This window comes from Apium graveolens, chromosome 2 (genome assembly GCF_009905375.1).
Source record: "Apium graveolens cultivar Ventura chromosome 2, ASM990537v1, whole genome shotgun sequence".
NCBI lineage: Eukaryota > Viridiplantae > Streptophyta > Magnoliopsida > Apiales > Apiaceae > Apium > Apium graveolens.
In genome coordinates, this window is record NC_133648.1 from 11,006,431 (window position 1) to 11,021,829 (window position 15,399).

At 34.7% G+C, this 15,399-nt stretch overlaps 2 protein-coding genes across 5 annotated transcripts; one reads left to right on the top strand and one right to left on the bottom strand.

Annotated features, from left to right (window-relative positions):
• Positions 1 to 724: 724 nt before the first annotated feature.
• LOC141706939 (uncharacterized) lies at positions 725 to 10,825 on the top strand. 2 transcript variants are annotated; one of them, XM_074509841.1, is made up of 11 exons: positions 725 to 913; positions 1,468 to 1,657; positions 1,759 to 1,833; positions 2,431 to 2,537; positions 3,870 to 3,930; positions 5,537 to 5,773; positions 6,161 to 6,313; positions 8,684 to 8,735; positions 9,700 to 9,822; positions 10,124 to 10,344; positions 10,486 to 10,825. In XM_074509841.1, the coding sequence occupies exons 1-11, from the start codon at positions 879 to 881 to the stop codon at positions 10,516 to 10,518; spliced, it is 1,287 nt and encodes a 428-aa protein (XP_074365942.1). In that variant the 5' UTR covers positions 725 to 878; the 3' UTR covers positions 10,519 to 10,825. The 2 variants fall into 2 exon arrangements, with proteins under 2 accessions (XP_074365942.1, XP_074365941.1); XM_074509840.1 differs by having other exon boundaries at positions 726 to 913; positions 8,684 to 8,738.
• Positions 10,826 to 10,971: 146 nt separating this feature from the next.
• LOC141706938 (growth-regulating factor 2-like) lies at positions 10,972 to 15,289 on the bottom strand. Of its 3 annotated transcripts, none has more exons than XM_074509838.1 (4): positions 14,884 to 15,289; positions 13,722 to 13,943; positions 12,659 to 13,007; positions 10,972 to 12,024 (listed from the first exon to the last, which is right to left on the bottom strand). In XM_074509838.1, exons 1-4 carry the CDS (start codon positions 15,008 to 15,010, stop codon positions 11,406 to 11,408), a joined length of 1,317 nt encoding a protein of 438 aa, XP_074365939.1. In that variant the 5' UTR covers positions 15,011 to 15,289; the 3' UTR covers positions 10,972 to 11,405. The 3 variants fall into 3 exon arrangements, with proteins under 3 accessions (XP_074365939.1, XP_074365938.1, XP_074365940.1); XM_074509837.1 differs by having other exon boundaries at positions 13,722 to 13,955; XM_074509839.1 differs by having other exon boundaries at positions 13,722 to 14,455; positions 14,884 to 15,009.
• Between the last annotated feature and the right edge of the window lie 110 nt (positions 15,290 to 15,399).

Sequence of the window (15,399 nt, forward strand, 5' to 3'; positions counted from 1 at the left end):
GGCTGATTTTAAGGATGATTAGAGATGTTGATGATGGCGGAGATGTGTCGTCGAAGTTTCAGGTGGCGTAGTGGTAAAGGATGGCGTTGGAGTTGAAGGAGATGTTGGAGGCAGTAAGAGGGTGGGTGCGGGAGAAGAGGGGCGAGAGAGAAAGAGGTCTGGTGTTTTTTCAACCTCGGTGGCAGCGATTTTTTCCGGCAATGATGGCGGCCGGTGGTCGGTGGCAGAGGCTGATAGGGAAGGAGGTGAGGTGGTAGGGAAGGAGGTGATTAGATGATAGAGATTAAAAGTAAAAAAACATAACTTAAAATATAAATGTATGGATAAGATTTAATCAATATATATATAAAATGCGTGGATAATATTGGATCTCATATCTCATAATAGTGGGGGTTCTCATTTGAACAACTCCCTATATATATATATATTTATACAAAATTTTGACTAAATGTCGTAGGTTTATTAAAAAGTTACAGAGTATCACTTTAGTGCTCCCCTGCAAAATAGAGTATTCAAATAATCTTTACATAGTATTTTTATATTTTTTTTTGAAAATTACTCTTTCGACAAATAAATAGTCATGACAAGATATATATGTCATTATTTATTCATTAATACATAGATAAATAAACATAGTTTATTATTTTTATTATTTAACCTAAATTAGATCAAATTTTAAAAACAAAATTATTCTTATCATCAATTTGGGTTAACTGTACAAAAAATCATTAATTTGGGTTTATCCCAACACGGCTGTTCCATAAATCTCTCATAAAAATTCCTCATAAACCAAGAAAACCCAGTCATCATTATATATTTGAAGAAAATCAAACAGTTTGCTGATCTGGAAAATACTGATCTTGAAAATACACACACACATGATGCTAAGCCCTGATGGGGATGCACCTTCTAGGTGAGTGATACAATTGCTTGTGTGTATATGTATTTGAATAAGTGTTGATCAATTTTTAATTATGTTTCTATAATTGCTTTAGAGTATATTGCATTTCTTGGCTTAGTTGTTATAAAGATTTGATCTTTTTTATAATGGTGATCAAGAATCTGTGAAATTAGTGATCTTTGCATAGTCTTTAGTAATGACTAATGAGCTTTTTGTTGATTTTTAAAGTAGCCCTTTGTGACTATTAGAAAACCCAACTTTTAATTATTGTTGGAAATTTATTAGAAATGGGAATTGGTATAAATAATATAGGCAGAAAATTCAGATGAGTCCTTTTTATAAGTTGGAGTATGTTATTTTTTTTGTTTGATTAAGCGAGAACATCATGAATTTATTTGTGCTGGACAATGTGATCACAATGTGATCATATTTGCATAGGAAGATTGTTTTTCTACACTTCGGTTTTACTTAAACTTAGAACCTTACTAATAATTTTTTTTTGCTAACGATGTGATCTTATTCTGTTTCTAGCGTCATTTATTTATATTTTTACTTATATTTACCAGGTTTGAATTGTTAAATATGGTGAAGAAGCACTCGGTGTTATTACGAAAAAATGTAGTTGACGAGCAAGACGTTTCTGATGTTGAAAAGAATCATGGATTTTGGCACGATGTCATGGAACTTTATTTTGTGACTGGTAAGGAGGCAAAGAGAAGGCTGGATGACGATCTAATATTCTTTGTTAAGAACACGGTATTATTAATTTTATGTTGTTACTTTTATTCTTTTGGTGATTAGTAGTATTGTTTTTTCCTGTGCCAATCATTGGTTTGTGTAATAAATCTTGCTTTCAGAGCATGGATGGGTTTGAATTCATTGACAGTGCAGAGGATGACTCCCCTTACTTTGTTCGTAGGTGGGCACCGCAGGTAAAACCTATTAATTTGAAACACTTAAAACTTTGCTCTGGTCCCTTTTTTATACTAGTTAAAGGTTCCAATTGAGTGTTTGTTTAAGATGCTCCTTTCTTCTCAAGTTTTGGTGAACTGTGAAGTAATTGGCGATGATTCTTAGTTTTTTTCTTTATCTTGAATATGCTTTTAATATTTCTGCATGTTGTGTAGAAAGTCAATGTCTTTCTCCCAGAAACTTCTTGTAACAGATGATAGACAAAAGTCAGTCTGTAGAAAGTATATACTGTACTTGCAGAGAATTGTTTGTAGAAATATCTAAAACTGAAGTTACTCCTATCATGAAATTTAACATTGGCATAGCGTCATTCCTTACTTGAGTGGAAGCAGAGTTGTTTGCATCTGCATTTTTTTCATGTAGTTGCTAGTGCTCCATTTTTGTTAATGATTAGCTGACACGACACTCTCATTTTTGATAATCAATCTTTGTATTATTCTTTTACTTATTGACTTGTTAGTTTGCCTTATGGACTTCAATCTATGTCCTTCGTAAAAACATGGACTATGATCTTTATTTTGTTGAACTGGTCTTTTGTTTTATGGTGTTATTTCTAGATGAATAATTTAGTGGAGAAGAATGCAGAGAATGTGGACTGGAGATGCTCATTTTACTTGAACCTAATTGCGCATTCTTCATTTAGTGTAACAGTGTTAATTTGCAGGTACCGTTTTCTTCCATACCCTTCAATAGCTATTAGCTAAAACTTGTTGCCTCTAAATTATGTAAAATCTTCTTCTTTTCATGTGGCCATGAGCGTATTTTTGTTTCTTAGGATTGATATGTACGTGCCTAGACTCTGAACTATCGGATGGGAAAAAAATCTAGGATCTGTTTTTTTGAGGAGTTAGGTTTTTTTATTAGAGTTGAGTTGCTGCCTGCTAAATTAAATCCTGACAACCTTTTGTACTAGTTAATCATGAATTCATGATTGATCTCCTATTGCATCCCCGAGCTGGTGTTCACTTTTGCCAGCAAGTTCGACTATTATAATAATATAGCTTGATACGTTCAGTGTTTTATATCCATTTAAAAGGGGCATCTCTTAATTTTGGAAGTGTGCGATGCAGGACAATAGCGAAGCGTAAATAAGCAAACCACTTTGGTGATTGAATTGCAATTCATTTTACTACTCCAAGCTTTACCCTCCAAATTAATAATGACCACACATTTAAAGAAATAAAAGTTTGTGTAATCCAAGGGTAAGTTCAATTGTCGTCTACATCAATCATATGTACACGTAATAAAACCCTACAAAGCTATAGCCCAAAACAAGCGGGCTAAATAAAGCCGAACATAAATAGAAGTCCAATGATATAGATAAAACCAATCCAACAATATTCTCTAAACAATGTTAGTTGAGTGATCCTCATCTGATCCCCATCAGTATGTCATATGATTACTACTCAATGCCTGTAGATTATTACGTAGTCAGAAGTTACATTTAGAGTTTTGATAAAAATTGCACTGATGCACTAGCTATATAGTTTAGAGCAGTTAATAACTTATCTATCTGTACTACCTGACCTGCAAATAATATTTAATGACCTGTTCTCACTTTTTTTAAATATAATCAACTCCTGACACGATGTTGTGGGACTGCCACAACAGCTGATTAAGCAAAAGATTGGAAGCGTAGCTGACTGGGTTGCTTGGTTTTATGTGCCCACACTATCGAGCAATTGAATAATTATTAATTTGCAGCCTTGTGCTGCTATTAAGGCTTTGGAAGCTTTAGCAGTTGTATGACTTGCAATGCGAACTAAAGGAAATATAATTTCAAACCCTCTGGGGTTTTGTTTTTTTTTGTTTTTTGTCAGGAGGGCTTTTGTTTTTCAATGAGAAAGAGAGCGAGCAAAGAACAAAACTGAACTAATAACTAAAAAAACTGCATTTTTTATCTCATTCATCTTTGGCTATAAACTAAATATGAATTGTTAGCTTTAATAATTATATCCAGTAATCCACTTACTTTAACCGTGACCTTTGCTTTCAGTCATCAGGCTCTTCACAACTATCAAAGTGGTGTAACAACATCGGTTTCTCCCATATGTAAGGTACATATGCTAAAGTTGTTTGATGGCACTTTATTATTAATGAATGAATATATGTCCCGGGGGAGGAGGGGTTGGTATAATTCATGATATTTTTTAATTGGAAGATGCACATTACCGTTCTTAATCATGTGTATTAAGCAAAGTAGTAGCTGTCTAGCTGATTTCTTGGGTTTAGTATAATTAGAACATTTTTTGATTGGAAGATGCAGGTTAATATGCTTAAATCAAGTGTATGAAACGATTTAGTAGCTGAATTTTACTCATTTACCTGATTATCTAAGTTTATGGGCAAGTTACTTCAAGAATTGATGTTTAATTTGTTTTATGTAAAATAGTAAGAAAATTAGTATAATAATTACCAATAAAGTAAAGTAAGTGGAGTCTATTTGAGTCGATGCAAGCCAAGGCAGAGAAATGTAAATACTGAATGTGTGCTAGTGATATACCATCCCTCTCTCTCTCTCTCTCAGTCACTCACTCACTCGCTCTCTATCTTTCTATCTATATATATAAATATCCATCTCTCTCGCAGTCAAGGCAAGGCTTGTGTGCTGATAATTTGTTTATCATAATGCAATTATTTACACCTGAATTCTGATGGGCTTAGTATACGTAGGTGATTTGGTAAGATTTATAAGCTTTTCATGTTTTGTAGACATTTATGTAATTTGAGCATCAAGAGTTATTTCTTTTCTCCAAGTCTTTTCTTGTTTCATAATCTTGGTCAGTTCATAAACATATAAAGCCGTGATTACTTCATTGAACTTGATTCATCTTCCTTGGAAGAATCCCTTTTACTCTAATTAAGTCAGACTGCCATTCTTACCTGTTATCTTGTTTTTTGGTCTTGTTGCAATGTCTTTAGCAGCATTTACCCTCAACCGAAGTTATTGCTAATAAAGTTGAATCCCCCGTCAGTTGGAATATGGCCATCTACGAAGAGTTACCACTCTAAATCTGATCTTTCACTTTTCATCATATTGGTCAGTTAAAAAACATGCAAAGTTCTGATTATAAACTTTAATAATCTTTTTTGAAATGATCCCCAATGGCCATATAGTAATCAACTATCAAGTGGAAACAATATCAGGCTCTTAGCCCTCAATTCAATATTACAATTTTTTTTTATCTGGTTGCAACATCTTTAGCTTCCCTGACTTCCACTCAAAGATGGATGCCCCTTGACAGAAAAACAACTTTTCTCAATAACTTTTACTTATCAGCTCCCTTGTGTGGCTAAACCATTGGCTTACAAAGTTCATTTCCCAGGATGAAGTTACTCTCATCAGAAGTTAAAGCCTTTTTAGGAAGTAGGCCATTGCCAATTACATATTGTCTAGGATGAGTAGATATGAAAGTTGCGGTTTAAGATTTAATTTGATCCTTGGCATGGGGGCAGGAACATAAGATTATATGTGTGAGGTAGAGAAAGGGCAAAAGCAAATCTCATCCAGTAGTTTAAATTTTGTTGTTCTACAATATCTCATCCAGTATATCTTCTTTATATTTATGTTTCATGCCCAAAATTTACTTCAATCATTGTGCCTGTTCACTTGCTTTAGTTTATTGTATGTAAGTAAAGATATTGGTATGGATTTGTGTGCAGGTTGTGAAAACTGTTTATGCATCTCCAGACCGTGTAAATTTCCATGTGGACTCAAGAAAGGCTAGTATTAATTCGTTGGCGACATTATTCTGTGAATTTTTTTTCACCTTTCTTGTCATCCATAACTTTACAAATCTGGTACTGATCCTGCTGTTTATACAGGAAGTAGAGACAACGCCTGCATATCCCGATATATGTTTTGCAGTTGATGATTTTGATTCCAGTTTTGATGCAATGGTAACTCTAGAACCTTTTATTTTTTTTGTCACGAGTTCAGCAAATGACAGTAACTCTTTCCTGCTGCTTCGTTTGCATTCTTTCTGTGCTCTTCAAGACCAAGTCTGTGCCGAGAATCTCACATAGATTAGCAAAGCTAGAGAAATTTAAATATAATCAAACGAACATATATCAAGCCAACAAGTACTACCTAATTCCGGATTAATGGATTTACCACACTGCCACCACCATTACCAATACCACACTGTCTTTTACTACCGCAATGCACAATCACAACCATACTACCAACACCATGTACCACCGCTACCACGCACCACCAACAAATCGAATTAACATCACCAAAATTTAAATGCACATGGTCGAGACCAACAAAAATTTATTTTGCAGGTGCTAACTGATGCAGACCACTGTTTCTGTGTTCTTCTAAATGCACACGGTGGAGCAGCTTTTCCTAGTGAAACGATATCACAAGAGTGTAGTTCTAGTGACAATTTTTCAGAAAATTCCAGAACTGATCCAGGAAAAATAAACCATACAAAGGTTTGACATGTCTTTTTGCATACTTGTAGTGTTGTGTACTTTCGTGTTATTGTTTCATAATTGTCAAACCCATATATATATGAAATTCGTTTCTACGTTTGTTCTCAAACCGATCACAATATGGAAGTGTCGTATTCATCTCATTTTCCTTTACTCTTAAACTAAGATGAAATTTTTTCCTGCATGCATGTCGTAATATGTCTAATCCTAGATGGAAATTTTAAAGAAAAACTAAAAGGTTAACAGATCTACGCGGATACAAATCTTAAAAAACTGAAAGTATCATCGTCAAACATTGTTAATCAAGATTTGAAGATTGGAGAGGCCATGGTAGTAGATTGGAGCTTTAGTGTAACATCCCACGTTGTTTAGAGTAAGAGTATTTGGGGTCTTTATAAAGAAAAGTTTACAACTAATGTACACCAAATTGCTAGCTCTTTTGGATTGACGTGTGGTTGGTTATTGCGTCGGGTATGCATTCGGTCATTCGTTTGGAATAAGAAAATTTGGGGTCTTTACAAGGACAAGTTTACAACTAATATAGAGTTAATTGCAGTTTGCAATCCCTATCTTTCATCTAGATTCAAAACAGTATACCTACTTTGTAAAATACAATCTGCAACCCCTAACTTTCAAAATCAAATACAACATGCATCCCCTTCACAATTTTAAGTAATAAATTGGAATTGAGCTGTTTAATATTAATAATTAAAATTTCAAATCAATAAAAATATTTATTTTAATGCATTTTTTACATGAAAAAAATATAGTTAGTTTCTATTAGTAATACTCTAAATTAATCATAATGCTAAAATACTTAAAATATATTTATCAAGCAAAATATATGTTTATAGATATAAACATAAATTTTTTAAATATATCTATATTTTAACTATTTAAAAATTATATTGAGTAAAATATAAAATAATTGACATTAATATTATATTGGGTAAAATATAAAATAATTGACATTAATATTATATTAAGTAAAATATAAAATAAATGACATTAATATTATAATGTTTTAAATTATAAAAATAATATTAAACACCTCAATTCCAGAAAATTATGAAGGGGATGCATGTTGTATTTGATTTTGAAAGTTAGGGGTTGCAAACTGTGTTTTACAAAGTAGGTATACTGTTTTGAATTTAAATGAAAGATAAGGGTTGCAAACTGCAATTAACTCACTAATATATACCAAATTGCTAGCTCTTTTGGACTGACTTGTGGTGGGTTGTTGGATCCAGTATGTATTGTGGGCTTGGATATTATTATTTAGGGAGGCCAGAGAAGAGTTGAGCGAGCCGCTAATTTTTAATGAATAACAGGAGAAGAAAGTAGATAGATAGTGAGTCGTATATTGTCTAATACGGTAATGTATACTGAAGTATTGATAGTCTGACTTTTCACTTTGAATATGAGATATATGGATTATGTTAAAGTATAATTGCATGTTATTTTAAAGTAAGATATTTATATAATCACAAAGATAACAAATAAATTTTAGAAGTTAATATTTATATCCACGAGAAGTGACAGTCCCTTATTTTAGTGCCAATTGCCATCAGTAATATTAGTTTGAAAATCAGATTATGTCTGCAGAGTATAATTACAGTTAATATATTAATGTATTTCATGTACTTTTTGGATCGTGTTTTGCAAAGTGCAAACCAATGTTACAAGAAACGTGGGGACATTCTAGAGAATCCCAAACCGGAACACGGTCGATTCCGAACACAAGCATGACACTATATCTGTTTGTGTACTTCATATTAAAAATTTTCAAACAGAAATATCAAATATTTATTTCTTTTTGTGTACGAAATTGCGGGGTCTAGTAATGCAATAACTCTATTTGAGGGTTAAGGGGGTTGAGTTTGCTACGCCTGGGAATGTTGGATTTTTAACATTTATAATCCAAAACTCAGCTCTGATGAGTTTAATTAGCACTTGCTTTTCTCGCCAAAATCACTACCACAGAAACAGGATTACTTGCCTACTATAACTGTATAATAGTACATCTGGTTCTAGTCTAGATGGTGCCAAAACTTGTGATGTCATATATGTGCGCGTCATTCTGGTTAAGATTTACACGCTGCCGTTTGTGTTACTAGGCTAGTTTGTGACTATGTTACATACTATTAAGAACTTCGGAGTTTATAGTATAAGGATCTAAAGTGGGTAATGCTTTTCTCGTTAATTACTAGTCACACGAGACATTATACGTTAAGTGGATGTTTTTGTTAATTTTGTAGTGATATGTACACTGGGACTTTTCCCTTCCCCTTCTTATTTTTTGGTGGTTTTGATGCTGGCTCATGGAGATTGCTAGGTTGTTCTAAAAGGTGTTCTAGTTTTTGGTTGCAGGTTACACTTTTCTCTGGATTTGTCAGCTATCAAACTGTCCGAGAAGCAAGTGGTGGTATTTAACATTTTTTAAATACACTTTTCTTTCAGTAAACTTTTGAAGTGGAACTGTGGAAAAATTAGTATCCTAACAATCTTAAATTTGAATGACATTAAATTTTTTATGACCATGACCAAAATGCTATAATGGGCAACTAGTACCAAATTTTAACAGACCTTCGTTTCTGCCTTTTCAACTATATTTTGATAGTCTTGCACTATAATAACTGAAGTGAGATAGTCCTATTTCGCTTACAAACAGAAATCAGAAACTTGCAAATCATCAATATAGCTTTGCAAAAAGAGCCAAAGTAGAAGTAAATTGAGATTTGGAAATAGTTAATATCACATGCACTCTTCAAAATTTGAGCTGGTAATAAATGCGTTGCACGATTGCATCTTAAAATATGAATAATAAGTTATAGTTTGTGTAATCTAATTATGCTCTAAAGAGTGGAAGTCCATGTTTCATCATAAGATTTCTAGTATTCCTTTAATAAACTTTTAGATAATATCAGCGACACAATTTGTCTCTTTTAAATCAGACTTGATCAATGTTACAAAGAGCACGAGTTCTGGTAAGGGTACATATAATATTATCTCCTATTTTAAATGCACTAATGTAGTAAACCAGTTTAAGAGATTTTGAATATATAACTAGTTGACTCGGCTGTTCTCACTTGATGATCTACTTGCAATTTGATTCTAATATTAGTGATAAATCAGCTATATTTAATACTTCACATGATTGCTGAAATAAAGGAACTCCAATTACTTAGGATAACCTTACCTAATAGATTTGTTAGTTGTCTTTGCTAGAAGTTGAGAGTATGATGATAAAAGACATTCAGTTATAATATTATGTTTATACTAAATTAGAATCACGTTATTCTGTGATGTATTTTCGTATGGATCGATTACCTGCTTCGACCTATATTTTGAGTCTAAATTCTAACTATGTCTATATCAACGAACAGCTGGTAAATCTGGATTTAGTAGTCTTTTGTCACTTGGTCATACTTCCGGCAAGACGCACAAGCTAGACATGAAAGGTCCTGGAGGATGTGGGGAAGTTGAAGTGGCCGTTTCTAGTGTCTTAGGTACTTGTTTCTGCCTCCTGCTCCAACCGAGATATGATGCTTAAAAGATTATTTTGCTTTGGTTATATATTTCAGTCCCACAAGTCTGAATCTGTGTGTAAAAATGACTGATGTAGCTTTTTTCCTAGCTTTATCTCATCATTCCGGCATGTACTTAAATTTAGGCCAAAGAAATGTGCGTACACATTGACACATGTACTCCATATGTTGAATTGCTTTGCCGGATTGATGCAGGACTGGTGAACTATGTTGTGGTGAGCCTTTTGTTAACCATATTAGTTTTTCTTGGTTACAATTTCAGATGGAAGCATGCAGGGATTAAATACTTCTTCATTAGTTAAATCGTCCAAGAAAAAATCCCGTATCAGAGAAACAGTACGCAAAGCAGCAACTGTTGCATCTGCGACTGCAAAGCTTGCAGCTGGTGCAAGCCATAGTTCTGATGAGATGCATCCACTGAAGTGCTGTTTGATGTCTATATCTCTGCCCTGGGAGTGTATTGCTTATGACCTTTTATTTAAGGTGAGAATTAATGTGTTATAAGTGCAGAAATGATGTGGATCACATCGATTGGAATTGGAGACATAACACACTAACAACTACTTTATGTGTAATTCAACAGTCGGGCTAACTGCTGACTCGTGTCTCCCTGGTTTTTCTTAGGGAGTTCCACAGGTTAACTTGCAAGTTAGGTAGGATCTTCAAGAAAAGTGTGTATACAATGTTCCAGCTGTTTTATATTGAAGAGGAGACGGGGAGTTTCATGTAGCACGGAGAAGGAAAATCGCACATTTTTATGGGAAAAACTTTGTGATTCAATTCCTTCGGAAATTGTAGGAAGTAGAACAAAGATATACCAGTGACAAATGGTGGCAAAGTGTGTAATGGGTTGATGTTAGTAATATGAGCAAATAATTATGTCCCATATTATGTTATTAATTGTAGAAAATTATTTACGGAAGCAATATTATGGTTTATGATATTATGTTAATATGATCGAAAACATACTGGGTTATCATCAATCTTTGTTAATATAATGGGTTTGAAGCCGAACTCTACCATCTACAAAATCTTTATGTAATAATGCTCCTTGTTCCAATACACTAGTCCTCTTAAAAAAAACAGATACTTCAAAGAGTTTTGATCACATAATTAAAAACATTTCTAAAATTTGTATTGAAACGACCAATGTGCTACCATTACAAAACATAAGCTCGAGTTAAAGTCACCAATACATATGAAAAGGTGCAACTGAAACAAATGCTGCACATGAAAAGATACAATAGAAACAAATGGACAAAAACACCAGAACTCATAGCTTCATTGTTGCAATGTTTTTCCAGCACGATATAAAAGCTTACATTTGTCTTGCCTATGTTGTCCGTAGATCTTCAGGTTGGAGGGAGTCGAGAACTACGAAAGGATTAGGAACTGATTTATTGGAGCAGAGGAAGTTGGTCTCTCTATAAGGACTGCTCCATGCACTGCTATTAGGAGATCGAAACGCTTTCTTTGGTAAGACAGCCTGCTGGGGGTACCAGACTATAGGGCTACTTCCCAACCCCAGGCCCCAACCCATGAGACTATGGACTGATGGAGTTCTGGGAATCACTTGCACTGGTATTGGAACTGTGCAAAACTTCACCAAGTGGTCCACCCGCAGAAGTCTCCCAATTTGCCTGTCTTTGGATTGTACGTTTGGTGACTGCATTCATTTCAGAAGCCATGTGAGCAGAGCTGAGATTGCATGATAATTTTATGGGTGAACATGCAAGCTTTTCATTGGTGAGAGTCGAAGTTGATGACATGAAATCTGCAGCAACTGCTGGTAATGATATGGAGAGTCTGGTCCTGTCTGATTGGGTATCAGTCTCAGGCCACAGATTAGCTAGCGACTCAGACTGGCATTTTGGCCAGTCGCCCATGAATTGCCCAAGAAAATGCTCTGATCTGTATTTGTCTTTATCAAGCTCTGCAGAAGACCTATAGCTTTTGCCTTTAATCTCCAAAGTAGCTTTCTGGAATGGGTTTAGCAATGAGTTGGAACTTAGAAGTCCAAAATCCATTGTAGAAGATTCTTGATATAGATTCTGATTTATATTTAAAAATTGACTTCCATTTAATCCATTGACCGGAGACTTCACGGGAAACCCTACCATCTCTTCGACTTTCTCAGAAGTATATCCTTTATTAAGAAATCTCCTGCTCAAAGAAAACTATTCAGGTTCAACAATTAAATAGAGTAGCAAACAGAACTAGTAATATTCATGTAAAATTAGTGGAAGCAATGCCACAGATTTAAAATGAACACAAATGAAAATGATTACGAGTTTATTGTTTAGATATAAGTTGCTTAGACTTGGGTTGGTACAGGATACATATCTGACCTATGATGTTGGATTTTAAATTCGGCATGGAAATGTCCTATTTTTTGGGGACATTTATCAAACACATGTATAGAGACAAGACTTTAGTAAGAGATAATTATATGGGAATATATGACAATATTTTAACAGAAAATGCTTTGCAAATGGTAGGTTAGTTCTCAAAGTAACAATCTTGGATTTCAAATTTCAATACCCTCTTTAAATTAATATTGAGGGATCTTTTACTATATCTCCACTTTTACTTTCTGACTCCCAAAATTTTTACACGAAACGAGTGTCGTGTCAAATGGGCTGACACAAATACGACGGCAGAAGCCAAAGAGTCTGAGTAACTTAAGTTCAAATTGCGTTGCTTGAACAGATGAAGCTAAGTCTAGAGAGTGAATGAGAATCTACAAGCAAACACATGCAACAAAAATAACATTGCAATTTGCAAGTAATGTATTTACCTTTTAGGGTCAGGGGATGTGGTGGGATTAGGTGTGCAATCCTGCAACTGGTTTCCCGAGAGACCAAAATTATCAAATGTACGGCTGGCTGGAACCACCATAGCAGCTGATATGGAAGAAGACATAGGCAGAAACTTTGTGGTGGTATTGGTGGTTCCAGAGACGTTATGGCCAGTTTGACCTTCCACGGGCTTTCTTGAACGAGATCGTTTTGTGTGTTTATCACAATATTTTCGATCAGCTAAAGCTTCTTTTGAACAGCGCCATTTCTTCCCATCCGTACGACGACATCTCCCAAGCTCAGGATCAGTGTTGTTAGGAAATCCAAGATGGAAAGTACCCCATTCCGCTGTTTGACAGACACGAATGCAAGCAATTAAATTATATACATGTATCAACTTCGCTACTTACCCTGTTTAAAAATCAATATTACGAATGCATAGGCTCTATAACATGTGTGAGAAGTTAGTTTGGAGTTCAATTATAACATTAAAAAAATCAGTAACCTGTTTGGTTTTTCACACCTGGACATGTTTATTATACAATTAAATTCAGTGAGAATAATCTTTTTATTATTTTTAATAATGAAGTTATAATTTAATTTGAAGTTGATGCAATATAATCAGGTCCGTTTAAGTAACAATAACAATCTATTTTACTGAAGGTTAACAAAAGTTGATAAAGTCCAGAAAACCTGAGTGTTTCTTGATTTCCATTCATAATCATGTCTTAAATTGTTGCATACACACTCAGTAGTTAATACACCAGTAGTATATTCACAGTTACAACAAGGATCTTTTTCACATAACCGGTAAACCAGGCGGAGCAGCAATACCACAAACATGCAAACAGGAAAAGCAGCAGAATACCAAAAAAAATCAGGAACCCCTCTCTTGATATTATGGCTGGGAAGGTTGGGATATGCGAAGAGATGGATATGGACAATGACATCGTCATAAAACAAAGATTAGAGAAAAATCGGAGAAGCAACACAGGGTAGGTAGAAAGCTGATGCATATAAAGAACATATTAGAGTTTATGAGAGACCAAAATGCAAACTTACACGGCCTCGGATTTGCTCCTGAAAAGCTGGAGAACCGAGCAGATTCCTGAGCTTTTTTTATGGGGTTGAGGAGGTTAGAAGGAACAGGATAATTTGCAGTTATGTACTTGTAAATTAGGGCCTGGTGTTCTAGCTCCATCCACTGTGATGGAGTAAATGGCCCCTTAACCCCTGTTGACATTCCATTCATGTTTGCACCATACAAGTCTCCAGAGACAGAGCCTGAAAAATTTCCTAAAAATACCAGTTGGAACATAAACCACTTCCAATGCTGATTGACATTATATACAGTAACACAGAGTAAAATATAAGGTAAGAGTAGTACTAATCAGTTCTACAAAAAAATGTCGACAAAATATACAGAAGGAACACGGAAAATAAGATAAAAGAATAAAAACCATAAATTAGAATAATCAATGATAAAAGGAGGTCTTATGGCCGGTTTTCCTATAGTTCTTGTAATTCTTGTTTTTGTGATTCATTTTTCCTTTTTGTGACAACCAAAGCTTATCCCTTTCAAAAAAACAAAAAATCAACAGATCGTTTTTTAAAAAACTTTTTGACAAGACCATAATATATATATAGGCCATAGGGTCATTTCGCAAACCAATTTAGCCTACAAGCTCTACAAAGTTCAAACTATATACAACTTACCAGTTTGACACTATATTACCTAAGCTATATACTTCATAAACATATGGGCAAGGAACATGGATTTGTAAAGAGTTTGTAGCCTGTTTCATGAGAAAGGTTTGTATGTAAGCACAAACAGTTGTATAAGTAAACATGAATAGGCATTCAAAATCACAATACTTATAAAAAGAACCCAGATTACTAACTAAGCTAAACAAATCTCTATAGTCCTTACTAGAACATACTCAAATGTTTTAAACTAATAGATAAGTGCAAACACCCACTACCCGCATCAAGAAACATAATAAAGACTTCAACTTTCTACCTACTGGGGGGGAGAGAGAGACACGGAGAGAGAGAGAGGGAGATGGGAGAGATTGAGGGTGAGAGGGAGAGGGAGATGGGAGAGAGATAGAGGGTGAGAGAGAGAGAGAGGCTGATGGGGAGAGAGAGAGAGAGAGAGAGAGAGAGAGAGAGAGAGAGGGAGAGAGAGAGAGAGAGAGAGAGAGAGAGAGAGAGAGAGATGTACTGTAAGAGTGAGGAGGAGGAGCTTGATGAGGCAGTCCAAGAGGGTGAGAGTTGGGGGAAGAGAAGCTGAGCATTTGAGGCTGCCCATCAGAAAAGAGAAAACCAGAATTAGATCTCTTCTTCAGCATACTGTCTTTTTTTAAGATTGAACAAAATATCCTAGTATTGTTTCTTGGCAAGTAAAGTCATGAATCTTGATAGTTGAGATTAGGACAACTGGTCTCAGGATGTGAAGCAAATCTGTAAAAACAAACCAAACCCCAAAAAATCCATTAGCCGGAACAAAACAACCGCATATCATTGGGCCTGTGCCCTTGGTCCTCACACATTAAACAAACGCATATCATGCATACGTTAATGATCAAACAAAATTGACAAAACCAAGCCCAAACGATACCTTGGTGCTGAAATAGGCCAGATATTTTGAACGTAATGTACTTTGTTACACATGTGTTTCTGCTTCGAGCTACAAATCAAAGATTAAAGTAAGAGGGTGTTCCATATTTTTCCTTTGAAA